Source organism: Cyanistes caeruleus, chromosome 5 (assembly GCF_971803275.1).
Source record: "Cyanistes caeruleus chromosome 5, bCyaCae1.hap1.1, whole genome shotgun sequence".
NCBI classification, from domain to species: domain Eukaryota; kingdom Metazoa; phylum Chordata; class Aves; order Passeriformes; family Paridae; genus Cyanistes; species Cyanistes caeruleus.
Window position 1 is genome coordinate 28,036,639 of NC_141705.1, and position 27,781 is coordinate 28,064,419.

Genomic DNA, 27,781 nt, shown 5'->3' on the forward strand with positions numbered 1-27,781 from the left:
TCACTGCATCAGCCTTGCTGTCCTCTGAATCACATTATTGTTTGTATCTTGAATTTGTTTTGTATTTCTTTAAAATTCTTATATGTGAGAGAAGAAAAAGAAGTCCAGATTCTAAATTCTGCATACCTGCTTTTGAATAAAGGAATATTCTCCTTCATCTTATAGGTAATATTATATCCTTATCCTTCTGTACCTAATTTCAGGATGAATACCAAAGATAATTTCTCTTTACCTATATTTTGCATGCTGTACCCCATCAGTTTCAAGCAATATCTAAGCTGTTTGTATAATTTACTTTTAATTTCAGAGATGAGCATCATTTGGGATCATAAACAGTTCTGTAAGGATTTCTTGTTCTGTTTCAGACAAAGTTGCATAGATGTGCAAACTTAGAACATAATTTTGGCACTCAAATTGTAGGTCAGTGGAAATATGATCAGCGATTTCAATGAGTCTTTGAGCCAGATCTTACATGGTATGAAATTAAAGCTGGGATGTCATTACATAATTCCTGGTGGAGGTTTTCTGAAGACATTGTAAGTTTTACCACTAAAAACCACAACTGTTTGAAGACATAAGTTATACAATTTTGTTGAAATCAAGAACCTGAACAACTAATGAAACATTTACATTCAGTAATGAACTGAACACAAAACAAAATATATTAAGTTGAAGTTTAGTTTATATGACTCAGAGCTCCAGTTCTAGATACCTACATAGACTGATACCTTGAGTCTCCATTCTATTCTTTTAGAGCTATTAGTAAGTCACCATATAGAAATAATTTTATTCTTTCAAAAAAATCTAGAGTACTGAAAATTATGTAATGTATTTAATGGTTTCAGTATCAAATGATGATATTGAATATTTACTAAATCTTTCATCCTCATTATGTAGGCTATGGAAATTGTTTAACATTTCTAATAATTTTAGGCTGTTTCAGAGTACATCTGTTCTTTATTATATAGTAAAACAGACAGCAAATGGAAAGATTTCCTATTAAATATTTAGACTGTCTAAAGAAACCATCCCTGCTAAGTAGATACTCTTCATGAGGTGTGATCAAGACAAAATTTTTGAATGTATCTTTTTTACTTTAAATTTCTACTATCTGATTAGGCACTGCTTTTGGAGAGGCTTCAGTTGATGAGACCTCTGAATTATTTGAAACATGAAAATTACATTATGATTGTGAAGTCATACCACCAAGAGAGACCAAAGAAAAGAATACTATCCAGAAATTAAGTCCACTAAAACCTAATTCTTACACAAATACGTTTATATAGAGGAGAGATAAAGAATCTAGAAGAGTTTTTGACTTAGAAGATATGAAGCTAAGTAAATCAGTTTTGCTCCCTGTGGTTTGGCTTTTGTGCCTTGATATCCTCCTTGTGTCCAGAAAAAAATGAATGAATCATTACAATTCTAAGTGTATGAAATTTTTTTTTTTCTTGTAAAGGAGTGTAACATTCTTTGCAAAGTAGGAACAAATGGTGCAGATTTATTTGCTTAATAAGGGCTGGCAGTCTGAAGAGTGTCTGAGAATGCCTTGAGTGCCAGTGCATTTTAGAAATATACTTTTGGTGCAGTCTGAGGCACGATCACCCTGTGTTTTGATGCAGAATGTTGGTAAATGATGAGGTCTACGTTAGCACTGTACTTGGAATTTTTTCGTTTGCTTTCCGCATTCCCTTGCTTCCTTCCTCAGTGAAGTTATTTCCTTCCAAACTGTTTAAATTGGTATAGACCAGCCAGAGCACAGTCTGGGCTGGTTATCAGCGGGCCTCACAACTGGAACGAGTGTCTCTAGATTTCCTTATCCACCTCCCCAGCAGTTACTGTCATCAAAGCAATTGGATGGGACACAGATGAATAGCTGCTCTTAGAATAGAAATCTGCAAGCAAGGTCAATGGTGTTCAAAACAATCTGACCAGCAGCAGGAAATTCCCTCCAAGATTTCTAAATCTTGTTTACAGAAGATGTCGTTCTGCAGGATACAGCCTACCCAGTGCTGTGCTGGGAATGTCATGTGATGTAGCACATTTCCATGGGTAGTCTCAGAAAGCAGATAGGATGAAATCCTGGCAAAATTCCCACTTCCTTCAATGCAACAGGGTTTAAAATGAAGTGTTGCATTAGAGAAAGAGTGGAAATTTTTGGCATCTCAAATCTGTGCTGTCAGGCAATATCTAGACTGGCACATTTGTGGAAGTAGAAGATGACATATGGAGATTCCCTTGCCGAGAATGAGTTGCAGCTAAACCACACTGATAGATGCAAAATAAATCCTGAACTAGTGTACTTTGGAATAATGTTTCCTGGAGAAGACTGAAGACTGGGAGTCTGTTCTCTTAAGATCCTAAGAAAAAAGAAAATCTCTAAGAGAGAAGAACTCAAATTGTGTCCTAAGTACCACTATTGGAATGTAAGCTACTTTCTAGTGATACCCCAGTGCTAAAAAACCAAAAATATTCATGTTTTCTTTCTCTATACAATGTTTCTACATTCATCTATCCAAGACAGACTGCTAATCTGTTATGGGGATTAGCCTAAACTAGGTAAAATACAATTACATAAAAAGTCTCATGAAAATAATGTCTTACTATTTGTTAGTGTGCTCTAAGGATAGCTATCCATTAGCACCATCACTTAGGTACAAATAAGAATGGTCAGTTCTGAACTGAAAAAGGAGATTACAGAAATTTTATGGATTTAAATTAAAACTTAAATTAAAAAGATATAGCTGAAAAGAAATGCTCTTTACTGGATAATTCAGATTGTTAAATGTGTACTTTCAACACACTGATAATCAGTTTACTGACTAATACTTTTAGGTTCTGGCCTAATTCTGCTGATGAATTAAATGTACTGTTTGTGAGCAGTTTGATATGAGTAGGGCATGCTCAATTTTTTTGTAGGGTAAGTTTTGTGCTTGTAAGACATTACCTTCAGTGCTTTTTACTTTTTAAACACCTCCTAAGGCACAGAATTGGCAATTCCCAAATGTCTCAAGTCAAGCAGATGAAGCAGAAGGCTGACTTGGCTGAATAGGGATGTTCTCTCGGAAATAAGAGAAAGAAAGGTGAATGCCCAGTGGAAGCAAGGTCAAGTGACATGGGAAGAATAAGATATGGTCCTTGCCACTGTAAGGAGAAAATTCATGTGGCCAAAGCTCAGCTGGAGTTGAAGCTAGGCAGAAGTGTGGGTGACAACAAAAAGAGTTTTATTCAAATATATTAATGGCAAAAGCCAGGTAGAAATATCAGCTGTTTATTAGAGGATGAGAATGGTCACCTCATAAACAGGGACAAGGAAAGGCAGAGGTGTTTAATGCATTTTTTTGCCTGTCTTCAACACAGATGATGGACCAAGGAGGTCTCAGTGACCTGAGCTGGAAGATCATTATCAAATCCCAGACCCTGAACTTGTGTGGGATCAGCTTCTCCAGCTGGATCCCTAGAAATCCATAGGGTCTTGATTCATCTGAGAATCCTCAATGATCTAGCTGATGTTATCACAGAACTTCTCTTGATGATTTTTGGTCTTGGGTGGTCTTGGGAGACAGAAGAAATCCCAGCTGACTGGAAACTGGCAAACATTACCCCAGTTTTCAAGAAGGACATGAAGAAGGACCCTGAAAACTACAGACTCACTGCAGTCTCACTTCAGTGCCTGCTAAAGTTATGAAAAAGATTATTCTGGGAAATATTGAAAAACACCTGGAGGACAACACAGTCATTGGTCACAGCCAGTACAGCTTCATGAGATGAAAGTCCTGCTTGTTGAACCTTCCTTCTACAACAGGGTAACCCACCCAGGTGACTTGGACAGAAAGATGTAACCTTTTTGGACTTCAGTAAGGCTTTTGATACTGTCTTTCACAGGATTCTTCTGGACAAAATGTCCAGCACTCAGCTGATTAAAGGCATCCTGTGATGGGTGAGCAACTGGCTCAAGGGTCAGGCAAAAAGTGTTAGAGTGAATGGGGTGATATCAGGCTGGTATCTGGTCACAAGTGGAGTTCTGCAGGGTTCAGCCCTGAGAATGCTCAGTCCTGTGCTCTTCAGCATCTTCATAAATAACTTGGACACAAAACTTGAAGGAATACTAAGAATATTATGCAATTTTTCTGATGGCACTAAACTTGGAGCAGCTGTTTGACTCCCTCAAGGGTAGAGAGACCCTGCAGAGAGATCTTGACAAATGAGAGAGATGGGCAATCACCAACTATAGGATGTTTAACAGGGACAAGTGCTGGATTCTGCAATTAGGGAAAACCTTTACTGAAGAATGAGATGCTGGAGAGCAGAGCTGCAGAAAGGCACCTGGGGACCCTGCTCGATGGCAAGTTGAACCTGAGCCAGCAGTGCCCTGGCAGCCAGGAGGGCCAGCCCTGTCCTGGGGGGCATCAGGCACAGCATGGCCAGCCAGGCAAGGGAGGGGATTGTCCTGCTCTGCTCTGAGCTGGGGCAGCTTCACCTCAAGTGCTGGGGGCAGTTCTGGGTACCACAAAATAAAAAAAAATATTAAGCTCTCAGAGGGTGTCAAAGGAGACAATGAGGATGGTAAAGGACCTTGAGGGGAAGCTGCATGAGGAGCAGCTGGGGGCACTTGGTCTGTTCAGCCTGGATAAGAAGAGACTGAGAGCAGACCTCATTGAAGTCTGAAATTTTCTCATGAAGGGAAGCGGAGGGGCAGGTACCGATCTCTTTACTCATGTCACTTCATCAGTGACAGGACTCAAGGAAACAGCATGAAACGGAGTTTTGGGAGATTTAGGGTAGATATCAGGAAAAGGTTCTTCAACCAGAGCATGGTTGGGCACTAGAGGAGGCTCCCCAGAGAAACGGTCACAGCAACAAGCCTGGTAGAGTTCAAGAAGTGTTTGGACAATGCTTTCAGGTATGAAAATATGGTATGGTTCTTGGGATTTCCTGTGCAGGGCCAGGTGTTGGACTCAATGATCCTAAGTCTCTTCCAACTCAACATATTCTATGATTCTGCTCTAAATTCTTTATACAGATTCACACAGCCCAAACCCTGCTGGACTCACTATGAGACAAGCAAGCAAAATGAAGTGCAGTTAGAATGATTGCTTGCAAAATTTAGGATTGCATGCTCATTATCTTCCATACTTGGTTCATAGTGTTAAGAATAAATCTTGTAAGAGCTCAGTTTTCCATTAGGGTAATCTTTGTCTGTAATTTCCATCTTTGGGGAGGATAATTCAGCTTTATATAAACATATTTTCTCTGCTGTCTAAAATTGGTAAGAGTTAAACCACTGTATAATTTTTAAAAAATACCAAGTGATCTGTGAATAAAGGAAACCTAAATAAGCAAACAAATAAATGTTCTTCATACATCCATTTTCCGTGAGCCCTTTTATAAATGTTTATGTTATTTCTAGTTTGTACTTATGGCATATGGAATGTAACATTTGCTATTGATCTAAACCCCTGGTTAACTTGCCTTGTTGACTTCATAAGTGAATTGGATAACCTAACCCTCATAAATAAGAATGAATAAGACTATCACTCAAAAAAAGGATAGGGTGGAGACCACTTTGGGGAGTGATATTAACAAGAGGAAACAAGCAGACCTATTTAAAGTCACTGCTTGTCTCCTTTTGCTGAAGAAATATGTTAGGTTACAAATAGAAACACTAGAATTAAAATTATCTGTTTTCCTTCCTGAGTAGAAAGAAGGGTTTCTTGATATATTTTACACAAGATTTGTTTTTTTCAAATTGTTCAGATTATTCTTGCATTCTAACAAATAAACAGGAGGTGTTTTTTTTGTTGTTGTGTTTTTTGTGGGGTTTTTTTTAGTTTTTTTTTTTGTTTTGTTTTTGTTTTCCCTTTTTGTGAGTAATGCAATCACCCTGACCATGAAGTCCTGAGCTGGAGACTGGATTAATGCAGGGCATTGCAGTATTCATCATCTTGTAAATAGTGTCTCCCCTGCGTGCCAAAGCAGGAGGAAGGAGTCAGCTGCACTCCGATGGGCATTTGCTCACACCAGCATCAGGCACTGAGCACTGCCTTTAATCACACACGTGCCGTACCATGCAAAAATATGTGGCATGTTTTGTTTTCTTTGATCAGCTTCCTCAACTCTGCATGCCAGATGGAAGGAGAGGGAACAATTTAAAAGAATCCTGGTACTGTCCTCTCAGAGAAAATTTTGTAAAGGACATTACTAGATTAGCCTTTCCATCACTTTTTCTTTGTCCCTGTTCATTATAATTACGGTTCATCACAATCAGATTAGTGTTTTACCATTTCAGTGGGCTGCTAGCCACATATATATGCATGACCTCTTTCAGTGCTAAAACATTTGTTCACAAAGTAGCTTTAGTACATTTTCCAGTTACCAGTCTAATACCATGGGGTAGTCTGTGCTTATGGAATATAGATGCTATTCAATAAGAATTGCCTACAGCAAAGTATTTTTTTGTAGAAAAATATACAAAATAGAGTAAGGATGGTGTTGGGTAGGCAGTGTTTTAATTTGATAGTGTTAAGACTTTTCTATTTGATAAAAAGTAGAAAAGAACACATTTCTTAGAGATTACTGTTAAAAAGCATTATATTTTGAAATTTAGTATTCAGTATTTAAACAGGTTCTCACCTATGAAGAACAAAAGGAAGATAATTTGATTTTTGTCTACTAATACTCAGCTCTTCAAATTTCGTCCCAGTTTAACATGTTTTTAAAAAAAGGTGATTTTAATTTTCTTTTTCTTAAGCTATTCAGAGGTTATACCATTCTTTATGATTTCTATCTCTTTTTCATAAGCAAGAGCACACCTACTGATAGAATAGCAGATCCAGTCCTGGGCTTTTTTGTAGCTGGATATAGATGCAAAAAGTACCAGCATTTGGTGTTAGTTTGGAGGAAACTTAACTCCAGCAAAGTACCTTCTAATCTTTTTATTTACATGAGCCAGATGAGGGGCATCACATCTCTTCTAGCACTGTAGCTAAACTTAGACACAGCTTATATCAATCAGACCCATAACTTGATGTTAAAACGCTTAAGTATTTATAGAAAAAGATGGGCTGAAAACTGAAGTCAGCATATATTAGAAAAACAGTAATAGCAAAAAGCTTTGTTGTTGTCAACCAGAAAGCTTAACCACATATTTGATCTAACAAAAACAGATGTGCAGGCACTACTGAAGGAAGTGGGGCACCTTTGATCTGCTGGCTTCTGCTGCTCACTTACAAAGGACAGTTGATTCCATTAATGAGGCTTTTCTAGTTTATTGGGTTCACTGATTTTATGCACCCAGAGCAGAAGGGAAATTGCACTACTCTCTAAGAAACCACTTTGATATCTTGTAAATACAGAGCTATAAAGCACTCATGTCACTTATGACCTTAAGTGTGATACCTCTGTAAACAGCTGCTATGATTTCTTGATGATATTTAAAGAGTGTGAATGGTGAGGACAGAGGTAATGCCCCGTTAGATGAGCTGATCTTTGCTTATCTGTAAGGAATGAACTCAGGTGGGAGAAGAAAGAAATCATTCTTCAGAATGAGTCAGAATTATTCATAAGCATTTTTGCAGAAAACTAAAGTGAATATAATCTCTGGCATACTGGGAAATGCCTACTCAAATCAGAACAGATGGCTGAATAAAGTAATGGTGCCTTATTTGCATAAGTTAAGGGGGTCCCATTTACACCTATTAATAATACTTTTATGTACAGTATATTGCATGTAGTTAGCTCACCTAGTCACAGGATTTAATGAGACCTGTAAGACCACACACAACGTCTCAAATTCATGACAGCCCTGACATACATACAAAATATTTTTTTTGAAGAGAGTCTGCCAGTTTTAAAGTTCAGAATTTTAAAGACGCTTGCAGAGCCTCAAAGGTCATTCTCTCAGGAGCACTCTTTAATGTCGCAGCTGCTAAGAAACTGTGAACAGTCATGCCAAAGACAGATAAAATAAGATTCATCCGTGTTGCTGCTTGTTTAGTTTACTAGCTGTTGCTGAAATAGATGGGTTATTTAGATTCTTGGTTTTATTGCTGTTTCACAAGGTTTTACAAAAAGTAATAAGTTAAATAGTGAGCTCCTTTAATTTTCCTCCAGTGAATGTCAATGCTGGATGATTTTTGTTTGTGTCTTGTGTTGTTTTGAGCTTTGCTCTTGAATTTCTCCTTTCACCCTTAATTAACAAAACTGCTTAATAGGTATGTCTCAGCAGAGTCTTTTGAGTTTTTTTTTAACCTATAGTGACATTCCAATTGACTACAAATTAATTAATACTACGGTAATATTTAAAATGTGCTTTGAGTTAAAATTAAGGCACAAGCAGCAAACATACAAAATTACAACTCAGAAAACTGACTGATTCTCCGGCAAGTCTTTTTTGTTGCCACATAGTGGAATTATATTTTGACTATAAAATTTGATTTTGAACCCCACTGTATTTTTTTTATGCAAGGCTATTCCCATCTTTAAGTTCTCATACCCAGTGAAGTGTGGATGCATTCATTTGCATACAGGAAATTCAGTGGTAAACCCATCAGCTCACCACTTTTACGCTTGCAGGCTTGTAGGCCAAGAGTTGAGAATTTCATTAGATTCTCCCCACAGGGGGAAGAATAAGATAAGACTGAGGCATACAGTAGGTACCAGCTGAGCATGTCTGTGACTGCCTGTAAAGATTCAGCAGTTTTATTGTCTTCTTAAAAGGAGTTACTTTGCCTAAAAAGCTGCAGTTCCAGCCACTGCTACCACTGCTCATCCTCACCTTGAGCAAAGAGAATGATGGCTTCTAAATCTGCATGGAGTTTCATTGCTATTTCTATCAACCTGTTGAGTTTAAAGTGACTTCAAAGAAGCAGAGTATTAACTGTTAAAAGGGCTCAAGTGTGAGTGAGAAGTTTGAATCCTTTTACCATTATGCACACAAAAATGCTTCTGAATTAATTTGTGTAACAGAGAGTAACTAAAGGACAGAGCTATAGATAAGCATTACAAAATTTCCTCTACTTTCATGTGAGATGATGAGCTCTCTGGAGCCATGGCTGTTCTCATATCCTGCACACCTACACTGGGAGCAGACCGAGCCAGGGGTGTTTTTATGGAATGATGTCACTACATACACATGTTGCAGGGAAAGCATTAAGAGAGGAGGTCCTGCTGAACAGCATGGAATTTGCAGAGAACACTCTTCTGGAAAGGGTGGGCTTACGTTAGCTTTAAAAGGTCAAAACTGCTGAATGCGCAGATTTTTCTTTGTCTTTCCTTGGACAATTGCATTTCAGAGTGGGAAGTGTTATTTCTGTGTACATATGTGGAGTAGTGGAATGGGAGCAGAGCTACACATGCGGCTTCCAACATGAAGGGACTTTCTGTACTGGTTCTGGACAAAGAAAAGGAAGACTTGCTCACGTATTTGGGCCTCTTCTAGTGCTACTATCACTTTGCTATTGAATGTTTCTTGTAACTCCATTAAAATAAACAATGCTGTCTTTGACAAGAAAGCCTTCAGCCACAGTATACTGCATAGCATGCTTCAAATTGAGTCTGTGGGAAAAGGAAAAATATTTTTGAATAGGATTTCCCTGCAATATTCAACACAACATATTGGATCATATGATGTTCCCAACCTCAGTTAAGGTGTGAATTATATTAAAAATCCCTTAATGGTAAGAAAAATCAAATATGATTGAAACTGGTGCCTTGCTAATGAAAAGGCAAAGTTTATTTCCTGCTCACCCCAGTCCACCAGTTCCAAGTACTAATTATTCTGTGCCCATAAAATAAGTACTATTATGTAATGTATTGGGCTTTTTAGTAGAATGATTTCATCTAGTAAACAAATTAAACATCAGGGGAGGGGGGGAAGTGTGATTTTTTTTCTCATTATAAATTAGCTCTGGTACAGTGATTTATTTGTGTTAGTCATAAGTACAAGAAGTATTCTCAGGATGACAATATAAATTCCTCTGAGACTAGTTTTTTGGACAGGTTGCAGATATTGCATGAGAATTTTTTGGAAAAATGTTAGGCAAATGGGAGAGCAAGTCTCAGTCAGGCAGATAAGATTCAGTCTCAGTACAGGAATTTTATTTCCATTTCCTCTTTTTTTTTAATGGGTTATCAGTCTTCTGTTCCAGCTTTCTTCAGAAAGCTGTGCTGGGGCACTTTTCAGCTAAAAGCATCATGTTTTTGCCACATTCCAGGAGGAGTCAGATGGCAATTAAGAGTCTGAAGTCAAATCCAGTTCTATGGGATTGCCCATAAGAGTGATGATGACCCTACTTGTTTTCTGCTTCTAGATAAAGTGCCTGTTTTGTTCTGGCATTTAATTTCATTGTATGCCAGCATTCACACAAATAGGAAGAAACAGAGAACAACTCCATGTGGAGACTTTAGTTATGTTGCTAAATGAACAGGAGAAAGGATTTCCATGCCTCAGCTCTCATGATGATTTAGAAACATGCAAATAATTGAAACAAAAGATAAAATGTCCACACTTGCTGGGTATAAAATGCAGTCTGCTTTTAAAGATCAACTATAAATTTATTTTGGTCCCATGGAACTATTCCTGGTTTTTATAAATTCCTCTTATATTTCTGAATAATTTATTTTTTCTCATGCTTTCTAGTAAGCATTAATGGTAACACAGGAAGGTGAAATTTATCTATTTTGAGAATACAGGAAAATATCAATGGAAGTTCTGGTGTACTCTTTTATGTAGCTAAATGTCTGTGCTACTCCTCATTTTCACTCATGTCCTTTTAATTTAATGAGTTTTGACCAGAAAAATAAATAACAAAAAATAATGAAAAAGTATAAGATGTACAGAACAGTAGAATTTAGTAATATTTTAAATTTGATACCATTTTTGCAATAAAGGTAATTGCATGTATTTCTAGCACTAAGAAACTGTACTATAGTCATCTGTGGGGTTTTTTTTTTTGCTATGCCTTTTGTGGTACTGAACTTAACATTTTAACTGAACCATCTTTGAAATATAAAAAATAATCATAGTTTCTAATATTTTTGATGAAATAATTTATTTAAATAGACTTACTTATTAGAGACAATTTTTCCTGATGTTGAATTTTGATCTCTTTCTTGCAACACATTATACAGTGTGTAAGTTTTCTGCCATTCAGAAAAAAATTCAGGCTTGCTCATCGCTGTGAACCCTCTGTCATAAAGTAAAATTTCATGTACAGTACTGTCACTCTATGGAAAAATGTATATTTATAGTGTGCCCAGCACCTGTTCCAGGCATTGCATGAACATATGGTGTTGTCTATCCTTGTCACAAACAATCTGCTACTTCATATCATGAGCTGGCTCCTGGCAGAAAACTGAAATGGTGGGGATTAATTGGCTTGATGCACTGAAGACAAAGGAAGAACCAGAGTAAATGATCTTAACGTAGACAGAGAAGAGTTAAATCCCTGTGAGGATTTCCCCAGGTGGCAAATACTGAAACCTCATGTTTGAAATTACATCTTGCTGTGGTAGCTCTGAAGAAATGGAACCAGATGTGCTCATCATTACCCATCAGGCCACCATGGCAAGCTAATTTTGCCAAATAGCCCAAATATACACAAAGCTGTAATGACCTTTAATTCCTAACAGCTTCAGTAGATCTTATTAAAAGCAGTGGTGGGCTCTCAGGGATCAGAAACTACTGGTTTCAGCTTTCAAATAGGCTGTGTGAGGATGCTAACCCCAATGACATTACAATATAAGAGGTCTTATGAGCAAAAGAAGTATTATACATAGTAGTAATTAAAACATGGAAGAAGAAGAAGATGAACTCATGAAAGAAATAAGAGAAGTTTCTTAGCTATCATTTTTGCTTTCTGAAAAAATGTCTGAGGGAAAAAGAAAAAGAGAGGAGATTGTCATTATTTCTGTTCTTAAACACATAGATCTGATGGATGATGGAACAAAATAGGAATTCAGATAGCAGGATAGTGGGAAAGGAATTAGGCTTTGTGGTCGCCCAAAAATGTTGCAATGGCAGTAAAGTGTAAGGGCAGATGTTACAAGCATTTCTACTTAGGTTTTTAAAATAATTTCTACTACTCATGGTGGTTGGGAAGATTGAGAAATGTGAATTATCTTTTTATAGGTCTGAAATCTCATCAAAATACCTATCTTCAATACACTGATATTCTGTTGGACTACATTCTTTCCTCAATGAAGTTATTGTTGCTTTCACATCAGCAAAATTCTATACTCATAGTAAGTCAGAAACTATTTAAATTTTCTGAAATGAGAAAGTATTTCAATTTAAGATAATCTAATTTTATCGCTTCACATCCAACAGACTCTCTCTTAAGATACTTAAGAGAATTCCTAAGTTAATAAGCAATATCTACTATTTGATCAACAAATTGAGACACTTCAGTTCTAACCTATTATCTCATTTTTTTCACTTTCACTGAGTGTCTGTTTTAATTGTTCTGCATATTCAGTTGAAGAAAAAAATCTCCAGAGGATTATAACATAGATATACACCAGTCAGCTTCAGCAAGGTTAACATACCATGGAACGTAACCCTGCATGTACTTTACTGCACAACAGCATTTCTAAGGGGTACAGAGGGAGGTTTCTTTTGAAATTATACAAAGTGAACATATGTCATATGTTACTATGTCAGGTTGCAGGCCAAACAATTAAAGCCTATGGATGACAACATATGCCCATAAGAAATGGAACAGATTTTATCAAGTACTTTCAAAGGACAGACTCACACTGAAAAGTGGCTTCAAGTTATCTTAAAAGCTGCCATGGCTGGGAAATGAGCCAAGGAATCTATGTTTCTATAATACTTGTGCTGATGCCAGTGATAAATGTGTGCAGTCATTTTCTGTCCAGCTTGAAGTATCTGAATGCTTGCTTGACGGTCCTAACAGACCACAGATAATTTCATCTTCCAGTGAACAAAAGACTCAAATTCAAAATATAGAGTTTGCTACTAGAGCACGAAAATTCAGAAAATAGATATCTGAACTTATAAATTAAACATATAAAATTATCAAATGTGCAAGTTTCTGTGTGAGAATTTATGGGATTTATAATATAGAGGGTTAGAGGTGCTGGTAATAGTTTTTTTTTCAGAAAAGGAAACTTTTCTTTCTTAGAAAAGGAACTGTGGCTATTCTATATGATCTGACACACAAAAAGTGAACTTGAAGTCAACTAGAAAAGAGCTCTCATGGAAATCTGGGTTGATCCCAACATCAGATTTAAAGCCAAGGAACAGTCTTATTAGAGAACCTTAAAAATTCTGACCATGAGATTATTTTTGCTTAAGGATTCTTCCTATCTCATTCATTTATTATAGAAATCCAGAAGATTAATCAACATAACAAGACACATATATATATGCACATACATACATATACTGTAAGCTTCATTAGGTTCTCAGGCTCCTAAAATGAATGGTGCACAGAATATGGCCAGCACTTCTGTATTAGAAGTTGGAATTGTGAATATGTTCATTCAGCAAATTCTTGCAGCAGAAAAACAAACAAATTAATCAACATAAATGTCTGATTGCAATCCTGTTTGTCTTGGTTTTGCACAATGAGAGGTTTTTAGGCAGCACCTTCTCATGTTAGTAAAAAGATGAATTTTTCTTCAGAACCATTACATTAACTTCTTTCACCGTGTCATCAATTAAAAGCAGAAGGAAACAAAATCAGTGTTCTGCTTGACTTCAGCAACTGTCCCCAGCCACTCAAATTTACATCTCCCCTAATTATTAAGCACTCTTAACAAACTAATTGATAGTAAAGTAAACCCTCTCAGTCCGTAAAGTTGCTTTCATTTGCATTGAAAAATTTTATGCTTTTTGTCTCTGTGTGAGAAGGAATATTTGATGAAACCAGGAATATCTGATGAACTACTGATCAGAGGAAACATCATGGCAGATGAATCTCACATGCTTGAAGATCTACCATCTTTAAATGAATGTGTTCAGGATGAAGAGAAGTAGGCATGTTAAGAGCTAGTGTATCAAGGTAAGCACAACACACAAAAAAGCTGTGTACCTCACTGAAGGAAAAAAAAAGAGATATCTTGACAAGTAGAAGATATGGAGAGAAAATATAAGATTGAGGTCAGGCTTCTTTAGCACCAGCCTTCTAGGAATACTTCACAGTCATGTCTCTGTCCCTCAGCTCTGAACACTGCAAGGATGGACAAATGATACTGCAAAGCACAAGAAGATGTTGTACAAGAATATTGGATGGAAGTGAGCTGCATACTTAGCCTTCTGAAATCATGTTTTCTTTTATGTATTTCACAGATAGCTACCTGGAAGACTATCAGATTAATGAGCAAAGTAAAAGCAAAAAAGACCACCTTGTACATTCAATTATATATACATGAGACAACACAAATTTCTATTTTTTTAAAGTTTTATGGACCAGCATCAGCTTAAATCCTTGAGATTTTCTGCTGGCAGTGGCAGGCAGTTACCTACCAAACACTTCTTGCCCACAGCTCATCAGGGCAGGCCAGTTGTTCCTTCAGCTCACATGGCAGATACTTTGCTACTGCAGGATGGCTGCCAGAACAGAACTTCATATCAAGTAGCTCTTGCAGAAACTCTGAAAGAATGCTGTGAAATCTGAACAGAATACTGATACAGCATCAACAAAAAGATCATCTAAAGCTGAATAGCATTGTATTGGTTCTGTCTTATCTCTCTGCCAAATGAAATTTTATTGGTACACAAGAGAGACCTCAAAATGTGAAAGAAGAGAAAAGCAGAGTGCAGATTTCCTTTTTCCTTATATCTTTTCAGCAATCAGTTTCTATTAGTTCAGGTCTCTCAGAAAAATGCACCAACTCTCATCCCTATTTGTGAGAAACTGAAAAACATAAACCACTCTAATTTCTAATACAGTATAAGCCAAAAGGTACAGTCATGGATGGGCTCTATTTTACTTTCACGTAAGAGAATACAAGAAATTAAAGATGGATCTGAAGTCAAATCACAAGAGACCTGGGTGTGAAGAAGGATGAACCAAAAAAAAAAAAAATCTTACCTTGTAACATCTTTCCAGATCTGGTCACAACTTTTTAATACATTGCTTTGAAAATAGCTTCTCAGATCTTATTACCTACTTGTGCTATTGTATTTTTTTCTGCTGTCCAGCTAACTGACTGGCTAGCTGTTATCCATTTCTTTCTTTTTTTTTTCTTTTTGTATGTTTAATTTAGCACTTGGAAGTAGAATCTGCCTAAACATTTCTCTCCTGTTATTTTTATTAGCTGCTTCTGTATAAGATTAACACAGATATGTGCACCCTCAAATAAACACATCCATAAGTCCAAAAATAAGCTATATTGCTAATTGACTTTCTAAAAGTCTGGAAACACTGATATCAGTAAGCAAACTGCAGTACAAGGAGATGCTTCCTGCACTGGGATAATTTGGCCCATTTTTTTGTTTTCCCATATTTCTGCAAGCTGGTAAACATGGCACTGCAGGAGGAAGCTCAGTGGATTGATAAGTTCTCTGCCTGTGCTGGTCTGAGTGGCTGCTGCATTTTTTAGGGTACATAATAACTTAAATGGATTCTGGATTTACCTCCTCCTACTGAGCGCTAAAACAGTGATTGTTCAACAGATTATAGTCTCTTCAAAACAGAATTTTCTTGATGTCAATTCCTTTCACAGTGCTGCAACATTTAGTGAGTAAGGGCATTGATCAGTCAGTCAGTAGTGTGCTGTAATGTGTGTCTCTCTTTCAACTCCCACAAAAAATTTAAGTGCGTGGCTACATAAAATGCAAATACAAGTTTAGTCAGTTTTTGAAAATTCACTTCAACCTCTTAATAGGATGTACATTGCAAGGAAAGCTGTTCTGCCAGCACTAGTTCTATTTTCAGTGATAAAAAGCTAAAGGAACTAGTCTTTGGAAATGGTTTAAATTCTTATAAAAGCAATTAAAGGATATGTAGACAATAATAATTTGTATAACTAGCAAATATAAGGCATTTGTTTCCACAAAGATACTATACAGCTTCTTGGATATGTTTTTGTTGTTGTTGTTTCCTTTGTTTTTTTTTTTTACTCCATTTGTTGCCAAAGAATTTTTCAGTGAGTTCCTAATGTATAGCTTACAATATAAAAATATTATCTATATGGCAATTAGATTTAGGCATGATTGTAAATGCAAAGTTCACCATTAATATTGCAAATATTGTAAAGTTGACATTAATATTATCTTACATCCTCATTTCCTGTTATCTTCTTAGCTTAACATGTTTACTCTTAAATTAAAACATAATTAGCAAATCATATAGCTCATTTTTACTGAAAATAGCAGCTTGAAATGCTTCTTATTATCTAGGGCTGACCTTCCCACAGACTGCATATCCTGGAACAGAGTATTGCAATAAGAGAAATCAGTTATTTTGGATCTAGGCCAAAGACTAATTTAATTTCTCTGGCTGGCCCCCTCCTTTCCAGCTCTTCTCCCCCCTCTCCCAGTAACACTCACATATGTGAGCTGGAGTTAAGAAGTTGCAGTTGGTAAACAAAACAAAGACAAAACTGCTAAGAAGTTAATGAACACATCAGTAAGTCATAGCATCTGGATCTCATCATCCACCTCTGACGTAAGAAAGATGTCCAGATGTTAGCAGAACTGTAGCAGTTGAAATATTTTGTGAGCAAGACTCCTTCCAAACAATCAGATGCAGAGCAGTTCAGCACTTTCAGCAGTTTTTAGGAATGTTTCAAATATATAGTGGTCTTTCAGATGTGCAAAAGGCCTGCTCAGTGCAGAAAGAGTATATGGTCTGGGGAGCCCGGTCTGGGGATTGTGAGCCTCTGCTTTTGGAAAGTGCACATGAATGTTCAAAGAACAGGAGAAGATGAGGCCTCCTGGTTGTCTGTCATTAGCATAGACTTCTAGCAGAGACACAGTGCTGCTTATCTTGTGGTATCCAGTGTTTAAGACTAGAGTTTAACAATATCCACAATGATGGATTACAAAACTGGGCCTGGAGAGAGCAGACCATAATTTTCATCTTTCCCACTCATTTTTAATCCCCATTTGACAACATGTACCACATACAAGCCTTGCATGCTGAAAACTATAAATGATGAGGCAGGTTTCCTAACAGGTGGTTGCCAGGTGTATTGCATTTTTCCTTCCACTCCTGTCCGAGCTGCCTGATGCAACAGTGATATTTTCCTCATTTGGGTGCTCATTCTCCATTTGCAGAGTGACATGATTGCCCAGTTCCTCTTGGACATGATTTGTGCATGGCTCTGGGTGTGCTCCCTTCCTCCTTGACCCATGCTCATAAAGAATCAGTTTGGAGTCCCCAAGGAAACAATGAAGTTATTTCTAAAAATTCCTAATTGCTGAAGTGTCCGGGGACTGGATTCTTCTGCACATCCCTAAAATCTCAGGCAGGACAGGATATGGGCTTGCTGGCTGATTGCTGCAGTAGAATTGACTACAAAGGCTGCAGAAAAAACCAGAACACTGAAAAAAGGGTGCCTTTCCATAATCCTCTCCAGCTGGTGTAATTTGAATGCATGAAGATATTGTAGCAACCACTTTTACAATATGCTTAGTATACTGTGTTCTTCTTATTGTAAACTTGGACTAAACAATGCCATTGTTGTTGAGTGATTACAGAAATGATGGTGGAACTCCATGAGATAAATGTTTAAAATTTCACTAATTGAGGAAAATGAGAAAGTCATATATAAAACTTTCCAATTGTCCAGTCTCCCAACAGTGCAATTTAGCTCTGTTGTATGAAAATATCTATTACAAATAGACAGGGTGACAGAATATGCACATGTTCTCCTTTTGAGAACTCCAACCTCTTTTAGTATAAGACTTCAAATTAGAAGAGTGAGAGGGTTGGAAGAAACACATTCCAGTAGCTAAAAATAAACACCAGTTTCACACTACAGGCACCTACAACCTTTCTGGCACCTCTCTATGTTTTCATATAGAGAGCAAGAAATTAATAAACAGAATATGGAATAAGAACCAAATGATGCGTTTAATTCCCAATGCCATTTTGAGTGAATATTTTGATTAAAGGACTTTGTCTTAAATTAATTACAGTCATTCCATGATAAAAACACCAATGCTAAAGAAGACATACAATACTCTAGATATCTGTTTGGAATTTAGTGTGGCAGTATTTAAAAAATTATGCAAGCTTGTGCTATTTATGAAATGCATTATTTCTGGTTGCATTTGATATCTGGATTTGAATGATGTGAAAACTAATAAACCACAAGAATTAAACTGATGTTTTCTCAAAAAACTTTGTTACTCTATAAGCTTGTTTAGTAATTATACAGATAACAACAAAACTTTTGAGAACTCTCAAAGTGAGGAAACTATATATGATAATGATATTTAACCATTTAACCAAAATTATTCATATGTTTCACACTGGATATGCTATACTTGCTTTATTACAAATACAGTTCCTTTCAATATCAGACAACTGTTATTTACTGTTTTTCTGTTTCTTTTCTATAAATTATGGTCTATTTACAAATATGTATCAAATCAATACCTGATCATGCTCTACATGGTGGCTATGCTTTTTATTTATATAATAGCTTGAGTAAAGCACCAAACCTGTAGGAGATTGTCTCCAGAGTGGGGGTCAGTAATTTCCTAAAAATGCTGATAGAGACAAACAGTGATATATCTGGAGCTATATATCAAATAGTCTTGGGTTCTGCAACATATCCTTTTTCTAAGACCTTATTTCACCTACACACACTGTAAATCTTTCTCCAATCTCAGAACAAAGCAAACACTTCAAGAAGTAATTTCTCTTCTGCATGAGCATAAATTTTTGGGGACAGTTGAAATGTTGAAAATTCTTCACCTTAACTTGGAGCTTAAAAAAATGTCAAAGGATAAAAATTCCTTTCCTTCTTTTCTTTACTTGCTATAGACAGCTACAGACATGCTTTGAAGTATAAGCAATATCTGTGAAATGTTTAAGAATTATTTTATATATATATATATATATATATATATATATAGGCAGACTTCACAATCTGTCCATGGCTATGTTTATGTTTTAAGGCATCAGAGGTAAGAGAAAAGTATAAGAGAAAACAGCAATTATAAATCCACTGGAAATACAGGGATGTTGATAATGGAGAACAAATTAGGCATCAACTAGAGCAGAGAGGATGTAGCAGATGCACCCAGTATTCCTTGACTACTTCTGCAAATTGAAAATGGCCAGTAGAAAGAAAAACTTAAATGATGGTATAATTCTAGCTAATCATCATATTGAAGAATAAAAGGTCTACTCAAAGGGTTCTGCAGAAAAAACTTTTCAGAAAAACTAAAACCATGAAAACTAGATGAAAGCTGACTGATAGTCTTCTAAAAGTAATCTAAATGGAAATGAATTGTTTGATGGGATTACTTTTTCACCAATCCCTGAGTTCCTCTGTGACAATATCTTTAGCAATAACTTACAAGGACATGTAGACTCTTCCTGCATGATTCAAGTACTAGCAAAGTAGGCATAATGAGAATTGGTCTGCAACAGATCATGGAAATTGAATAATTACATTTCTTTGGCAATGAACAGAAAACAAAACCAAGAAAAGCAATGGTGGCAAAAGCCCACTTAAGTAGGCTAAAACATACAATTTAAATTTATTCTTGGGGTAAATACAATATTGAGAAATTTAAGTGAAATTTAAATTAGAAAAAAAAAAAGAAAATTGAATATGAAAAATGGTAAGTAGGTAACCAAACAATGTAATTCCACTAGAATAGGTGAAAGTTTGTTTTTAAAATACCAAATAAGAATTTTTTTACCTCAAACTTTCAATGACTAAATTAGTGCAGCCAAACTGTCAGTAATTCACCAGCCTCGGACTACATACACATTTTTTTTTGTGTATAATACTAGAATTTCAGAAGGAATGTAACTTTCGCATCATAAAATAAAAAACCACAAAACAACCATTAATATAAAAGAGAGACACATTAGTAGTCAGTTGTACTCAGTGTCTGATCATGCATCCCAAAAAATGCTGGTGAAAATGAAAAAGCCTGGATCTTTAGTCATGTTGTATGGTGCACATAATGGCTCTAAATACAATGCAGAAAAATGCTACATTGGGTGATGTAAATTCAGACAACAGTGAAGGCACTAGGAGAAATCTGTCTAAAATGTTTTGAGGGTGTGTGCATTTGGGAGCTGAGAATGATGCTTCCTATTCTGTGAAAGCTCATTTTGTGTTGCTGCCCTTCTTGTGCATGAAATCCTGGTCTCTTTGGGAGATCTGTCTACTGAAGAAGGCAGAATGTTCTTCCCTTCCCAGCTGAGGATGTGGTCTGACATTAGTAAGGGGAATTAGCTGAGAACTCCAAAGGAAATACATCTAGTTCTTGTGAATGCAGTAACAGGAAAAGTTGCAATTTTCATATTGCCTATTTAGTGGCTCTTTCAACTGAAGTCTTCTTCTCTCCTTAGTCCTTATTTTTGCTATTCACTCTATTACCTGTTACCCTCAATTTTTTCCCACCACCAGTGGTCATTTTACCAGTGGTAAAATTTTAGCAACTCCAGTGGTACCCCAGAAATTGAAAATATTTAATGATTTACCTAGTGAATAATTTTCCACATTTTAAGATCATCAGATAGACACGTGTCTAGATGTTCATTTTCTACATAAATCAAGAAAGAAGAAAAAAGACAGAGTGGAAAACCATGATGTGTGCTGCTATGATGTGACTATGATGCACTGCAGCTCACTGCTCCTCAGGATAGGTATTTTATAAATATAGACCAAATTTATCTGCTATACCAAATTTATACAACAGTAACAATATACCATAATATGGTATAATAAATAATATGCCATATTTATGAGTGTGCTCCACCTCAGCTGGCTGAACCACAGGCCGTCCTGCCACAAGACAAGACAGCACAGACAGTAACTCAGGCCTGGTGTTGGGGTTTGAAAGCAATATGAGGATGCTGCTCTGCAGTGCCCAGTACAGAAGAGCACACAGAGGTGACCTGAAAGGGCAGGCTGTGTTCATTTACTGCACCCACTCAAAATCAAAGTGTTTTTAGCTACAGTCATTCAATTCTGTACAATTTTAACAGCATCTCAATTATTGTTCATACCTTTTTTACAGAACTATTGCTCCCTTTCTTTTATGTCAGTAAGACTACATGATCATAGAATTCTAGAATGATAAGAATGGTTTAGATTAGAAGGGACTTTAAAGATCATCTAGTTACAACCCCCTACCATGGGCAGGGACACCTTCCACTAGACCAGGCTGCTCAAAGCCCCATGCAGCCCTGTCTCAAACACCTCCAGGGACAGGGAGTCCACAGCCTCTCTGGGCAGCCTGTGCCAGTGCCTCACTACCTTCATAGTACAGAATCTGTATTTTCTAGCATCTAGTGTAAACCTACTGTCTTTCAGCTTAAGTCCATTACCCCTTTGTCCTTTCCCTACATGCCCTTCCGAAAAGTTCCTCTCCAGATTTCTTGTAAGCCCCTTTTAGATACCAGAAGTCTGCTACAAGGTCTTACCAAAGTCTTCTTTTCTCCAGACATTCTTATCTATTGGAAAAAAAACGTTTTCCATGATATATTTCCTACTTAGGAAGTAGATAGTACTCCCTGTTTGATGATTATATCAAATTACATTTCATGAAGTGCTATTTCTGTGTGCAGGCTAGGAGGACTTCTTGAAGGCAAAACATTTACTTTGTCTTGAATATGCCATGAAGAATGCATATTTCAGATTTTCTTCTTTCTTTTGCAAATAATGTGTCTTTTTAAAGGCGTGTCCTGATAACACAAATTGCTGATCTAAGGGGATTTCTTCCTTCAGTGTCATGACCCTTCTTGAGCATTTTGAGGTAGTCAGCAGTTTAAACTGCTGATATCCCAGAGAACAAACAGAACAGCAACACAATTTGCTGTTTTGTTTCTCTTCCTGAATCTCTGTTAGTCGTAAAGTATTTTCTGGAATACTAATATCTACTCCAACTATATACTGTACTTCTTACTGGGGGTTTAGCCTGATGAGTTTTAGATTTTCTGTCTGACAGCAGCCCAAATACCTTAGTGGACTGACAAGTCTACATCACCAGCACAGCCTGGAAAATGGAACTGTCACCGTTTTTAAGGGTCCTCTAACATCTAAGCCTTGTATTGATAAAAACTGTGATGGCTCATAACCAGCTGCCAAGTAGAATAAAAACATGCCGACCCTTATCAGTGCAGCTAAAGGGGCTAAAGGGTTCATGTTCACTCCCCGTTTCTAGGAATGTGACAGAGTCTCCAGAAATATAATTAGCAGTTGTTTAGCCTCCAAATATTTGACAATCATATGCAAGGTTAAATATATACATTTATCAAGTTCTGTTTGTATCCTGATAAAATCTGCATACTTTCATATGTAGCTCACATTCTGAAGGTATATAAATTACAAATCATTATATGCTTTCCAGCTGATGAGAGGGAAACAACTTTATAGAAGACAGTTGGTAGCAGTTGTTGTACATGGACACAGGCCAGAGGTAGTTGGAGTCTGTTGATGCAAATGCCATTCTAAACTTAATGATAAATTAAAAATCTTACTTCCAAGCATTCACATAAACATCTCTGGCAGGTAGAATGGCAAAGAATGTCAGGGTAAACAAGTGTCCAGCTGACCAGGCAACATGCAACACAGCTTTAAACAAAGGTTGACTTGGCCCCACTGGCTTCCCTTTTATAAATTTGTGTAACATCCATGCCTTTTCATTCAGAATTTCTTTCCTCTCAGCACTTTTTCCAGTGGTGTTTCAGCAATGTCCTGAACATCAGGACCTGTGCTGTGACTGCTGCTCCATGTCCTGTAGTGGTTAAGGCTACCAAAGAATCACAGTTTTCTAACACATTTTTGAGAGATGAAATGGACACGTTCTGTTCTGTTTGCTGTGAAAAGAGGTTAATGTCTAGTGCTTTTATGACACTGCCATATTTGTGACAACCTACAGAGAACTAAAGTAAACATGATGCCCCCATGTCCTGTGACCATGAGCTTTTACAGTAAAACAGTGTAAAGCTGAGTTCCTCTGCCTAGAAAATTCACTTTCCTTTGCCATCTATGGGAACAGGCACAGAATTGATCCAATCACTTATACAAGCGGGAAGAACAAGGCTTTTATGAGTAGGTCTAATTTGGAGCAGATTTTTACCCACGTGTTTCTTTATAGGCAATGGCCACTCACCGCCTGATTACCCAATGTAATCAGTTCTGGAATCAGTACTCAACCAAATGTCTGCTATGCACTTAGCTACTCTTATTCCTCCAAAACATAAACGCAGGAGAGTGATGTAAAAGTTCAGTTTACATTAGTAAGCCATAAAGTCTGCCTCTTGGTCATCTCATCCTCGATTTTATCATTATTCACATTTCTCCTCCCTCTTTCCCTCCCCCTGGAATAAACCACCCCCACTGTAAGTATACAAACAAACCAAAATGATCCCTCTGGCAGTCACACCCATTGTGCTTTTCTGCTGCCTTTTTCAAAACCTTTAAATGCTGCTAAATAAAAGTAACAACCCCAGCAGAGTAAATGTGAAGCATTCATCTAACAGACAATAACAGAAGAGAAAAATAAAGTGAGTTAAATTATCTTCTTCTCTTGCCTCCTGTTATGGTCTGCCCCGAGCTTTTAAATATTTGCAAGTCAAACTAAAAACGTGGGCTGAAACTATATAGATGGCTGGTAATTAATATATCAGAACCCTAGCTCTGGCATACCTGACACTCACTTGGAGCTCACAGCACTGAAATCCTTGCCAGAGGAAATACCAGTAATTGCTGAGTGCACAGCCCAGATATTCCAACTGACACACTCCTTGGCTACAAAATGCTCCGTAACGCAACTCACTGAAGCACATCACAGCAGTAAAGCACAAAGTCTGACCTAACAGCAAAATAAAATGCTTCAGCACACTTTAGTCTGAGGAATTTGTGCCATGATAGCGGACCAAAATTCACCGCTGTTTTTCTTTTAACCGAAGTTTGTCTCATCTAGTTAGGGGAGCACATACAGTTCCACCCTAGGCACAGCACAGATGTAACATGACACACAAACAAAAGGCTGGAGAAATACTCGGAGGCTACATCGATACATATGCAAATGACACCACTAATTGCTGTTAGAGATTTTGATCCCTTATGAATTGTAAAATATATTTATGTAATGTCCTTCTCACCTGCCAGTCGTCTGTCTCTCGTGTTTTTCCAGATAACATCCAAGGCTCTAGCAGTGGAGTCCCTGATATGATCACTAAATGATCTCCTCAGAGGGGCTTTCACCGGGTGATGCATAATGCAGATCGATCACACATCCAGGTCAAACGGCTGTAGCTTAGCCCCAGGAAAAAGGGCATTCTCTGCCCGGGGATCTGTTTGGATTTCTCTTTGCCAGGCAGGCAGGTTGTTACTTTATATAATTTGTCATCAGCCTCGTGGAGCTTTTCCTTGAAGAGTCAGGCATTGCAGTTCTCACTGCGGATGCAGGGAAAGCTCAGACTGCAGCCAGCCTACTGGAAAGCTGCCAAAATCTTACATCTGGAACAGTTTACAAATGAGCTAACGATACAGTCATTTAGATTTGGGGCTTTATTTGTGGATATCTATAGGATTCTAGCTTCCTGTTTAATCAAATAACTTACCAGGCACATACTTGCATGCTCATTTATTAGGATAACATTTCCCTGCTTAGCTGATATTTCAGGTAATTTTTCACGTTTGGACATGAAAAAGGTAAGAAATAGAAGAGAGATAAAGTAATTTTAAATATATAGGGATCAAATATTTTATTTAGTTGCCATAATTGCTTTGCATTTTGCCCTAGCTAAGGCAGAGAATAGGGCCCAATTCTGAGTCTCCTATATTTAGTACTTCATGACAATGCACTAATGGAAGGATGGAAATAAAAAACATGAGAGGAGAAGGGGAGATAAAAAAGGAGCCTCCACATCTTTGCTGAGTGGAAAGATAAGTTCCCATATGAAAAATATTTATGAATGTAACTGAGATTAATAGTCACAGTAAATTAAGCCATTTGACCTTGCTTATTTTGACCTTTTTAATTGATTACTGTGTCCTGTGGCTTCCCTGAGGGAGAAAGGGAGGAATAAAACAGTGCCTGATATTCTCTTTCCCTTTTTAATAATATGTGGTAAAGTGTGAAGAGATGAGAGATGCCAGTTTAAAAATCTAATCCCCTCCATAATATGGGAAAGCAAAAAAACTGTCAGAGTTGTCTTCATGTTCATTCTACAGGTAGTTCTTAATTTTTTTTTACAGCAGCTACAACTGTAAATATTAGATACCATTATTTTCTTTAGATGTATTATCATTAAAATAGATTGACTTCTCACAAAGTTGGAATATAGAGACCAAATAAAGAATTGTGAATTTTAACCCTTAACAAATGGATTTTCACTCTCTTTGAATTTTTTCCTAGAACAAAATAGTTTCTCTCCATAACATTAGATAATTTATTTCATGCTTTCTTATTTGTTGCAATTTTTTTTTCTGTGTCTTCTCAGTTCCCTTCATTTTCACTAGTCCTCATTTCCTTTGAGACAAATTGTTATCTCATTCTTACAATTAGAAGAAATTTATGGGATTTGCAATAGTGTAATTGACAGAATAACTGACTCACCATCTATTTAATGCAGATCATAATTTCTTCCCATCTAGGCCTTAGTCTTTTATCTTTATAGAGCATCTGCAAACACTAATGCCCTGTGTATGTCTTTGAACAAAACAGCAGAGAGTGATCTCTATAGTTTGCAGTTGCTCTTCTTGTTACACCCCTCCTTCATTCTGAGACTGGATGGAGAAAGAAGCAGCCAACTCTCTAGAGAAATTCAGTAATTCAGTATGATAACAGACTATTGTGTGGTTGTCCTTTTTTGTTGTTGTTGTTTTTTTTTGTTTTGTTTTTTTTTTGGGGGGGGGAGGGGTTTGGGTTTTTTTGGTTTTTTTCTTAATTATTATTCTTGCAAAAATTCATGGTGGAGCAAGTGCAATGCTTGCACAGGCAAATACTGACATAGGTTGACATAGAAAAATGCTGGCATGATGACCAGAGCACAATGTGTCTGTTTGGAAACATGTACTCTCTCTTCAGATGAGATCTGCTGTTGCTATTAGTGAACAGCTCAGAAGAAAATTATTCATTTTTAAATGAAGATGCAGTAAGCCATAACTTAAGTATGTCTACCTGCATCTTTTGAATTGAAGAAAACTTTGGGGTTTCATGAATGGGTTGGAGATCACTGGCACTCTACCAGGGTGCATCTTTTAGCTTAGTTTCATTTGAGAACCATCCAATTCCCATGCTTCAAGACTGCTTGGAGATATGAGCCAAAGAGTGGTGTTGAGGGAACCTTTTCAAAATCATCTGCCTAGTCCAGGCTACAATGTCAATAGAAACATACAGACCATTATTCATTTTAGAAGCTAAAGCAACTTTTAAGAATTTAAAAATAAAATAAGCAACATACATATATTTCTAATTAGGATTTGATCATTTCGGTTACTTCAGGTTACATTACATATGTTGACATAAATATATTTTAAAATATTTAAAACAGTTCTTACAACCAGTTCAACAAAATAGTCTGGAAAATGGCAAAGGACAAAGGAGAAATAAACTGTTATGAAGCAGAGAAATACTACTAAAAGCATTTGTTTGTATGATCCTACAACATAAATAAATAGGTAATCTAAGTAAGATTGTGTAAAGAATTAAATGTCTGAAAATTTTCAATGGGTCATGGACAGATAAATAATTAGATACAGATAGGCAAGAAACATGGATAGAAAATAAAGGACAATAATTTTAGAAAATGAAGACAGAAATATAATGGGGAATACTGTTAAAAGCAAAGACATATGATGAGAAAAGGAAATCTGAGATTCATACAGTCATGAAAGGAGATAAGAATTTTCCATGCAACATGAAAGCACATGATTTTTAAGGATTTTTAAATCATGTTAAAAGATGGTATCGGGGCAGAGCTGTGCTGCAATCTCCGTTCTTGCATGATTTGAGGAACAATACACTCAGTTTTGGTCTGCACCTCTCAATACCCACATGATGCTGGAAAGGCATCCACAAGCCCAGTGTACAGGCAGCTGGTGGCAGCAGGGTCGGGGTGACAGTGACAAGGAGTTCTGTGCTGGAAAACACCCATGTGCCCAGGGGAAAGCTGCTGAGCTGCCACCACCACTGTGCCATTATTTGATACTCATGTTGAGAGCCCTGCTCTGGATATCAGGAAAGCTCCTCCCACATTCCCAGTCACTACTGCCCAGATGATGTCTGCTTATGAGGAGATATTTTCCATTTCAGCTCAGGCTTGTTCCTGCTCCCCTTGAAGATGTAGCTGTTTTCACAGAGACATCTACCTCAATCACAGGCCTGCAGTTACTTACAGATTGTTTGTGTGGAAGAACTTCCTCCATTTCTCTGGAAAACTCGTGCTTACAGTCTGAACTGGGAGAGGGGGCCTTTGGTACCAAGTACACCTGGTACAGACCGTGAATCTTTGATGTGGATCAACATGAGTGTGCTAGAATAGTTTATTATTAAACCAAACAGCTAAACTGGAGCACTGTGAATGGCATTAAGGGCAAAAGGTTTTAATGCTGAGATTTATGGGTTGGCAAAGAATATATTTTTAAATAAAGTGGCAAAATG

General features: G+C 37.0%; 1 protein-coding gene across 6 annotated transcripts in view; it reads right to left on the bottom strand.

Annotated features, from left to right (window-relative positions):
- The window catches only part of DLC1 (DLC1 Rho GTPase activating protein), a 212,089-nt gene that overhangs the window by 73,202 nt on the left and 111,106 nt on the right, over positions 1-27,781 (bottom strand). The window contains exon 1 of one of the 6 annotated variants that reach the window (XM_023925166.2): positions 24,276-24,591. The exons of the other annotated variants lie outside the window; for them this stretch is intronic. Within the exon in view, the coding sequence (XP_023780934.1) occupies positions 24,276-24,390 (115 nt within the window). The 5' untranslated portion in view covers positions 24,391-24,591. Of the gene's footprint in view, positions 1-24,275; positions 24,592-27,781 lie in introns of those variants that run through there. 6 annotated transcript variants of the gene reach the window in all.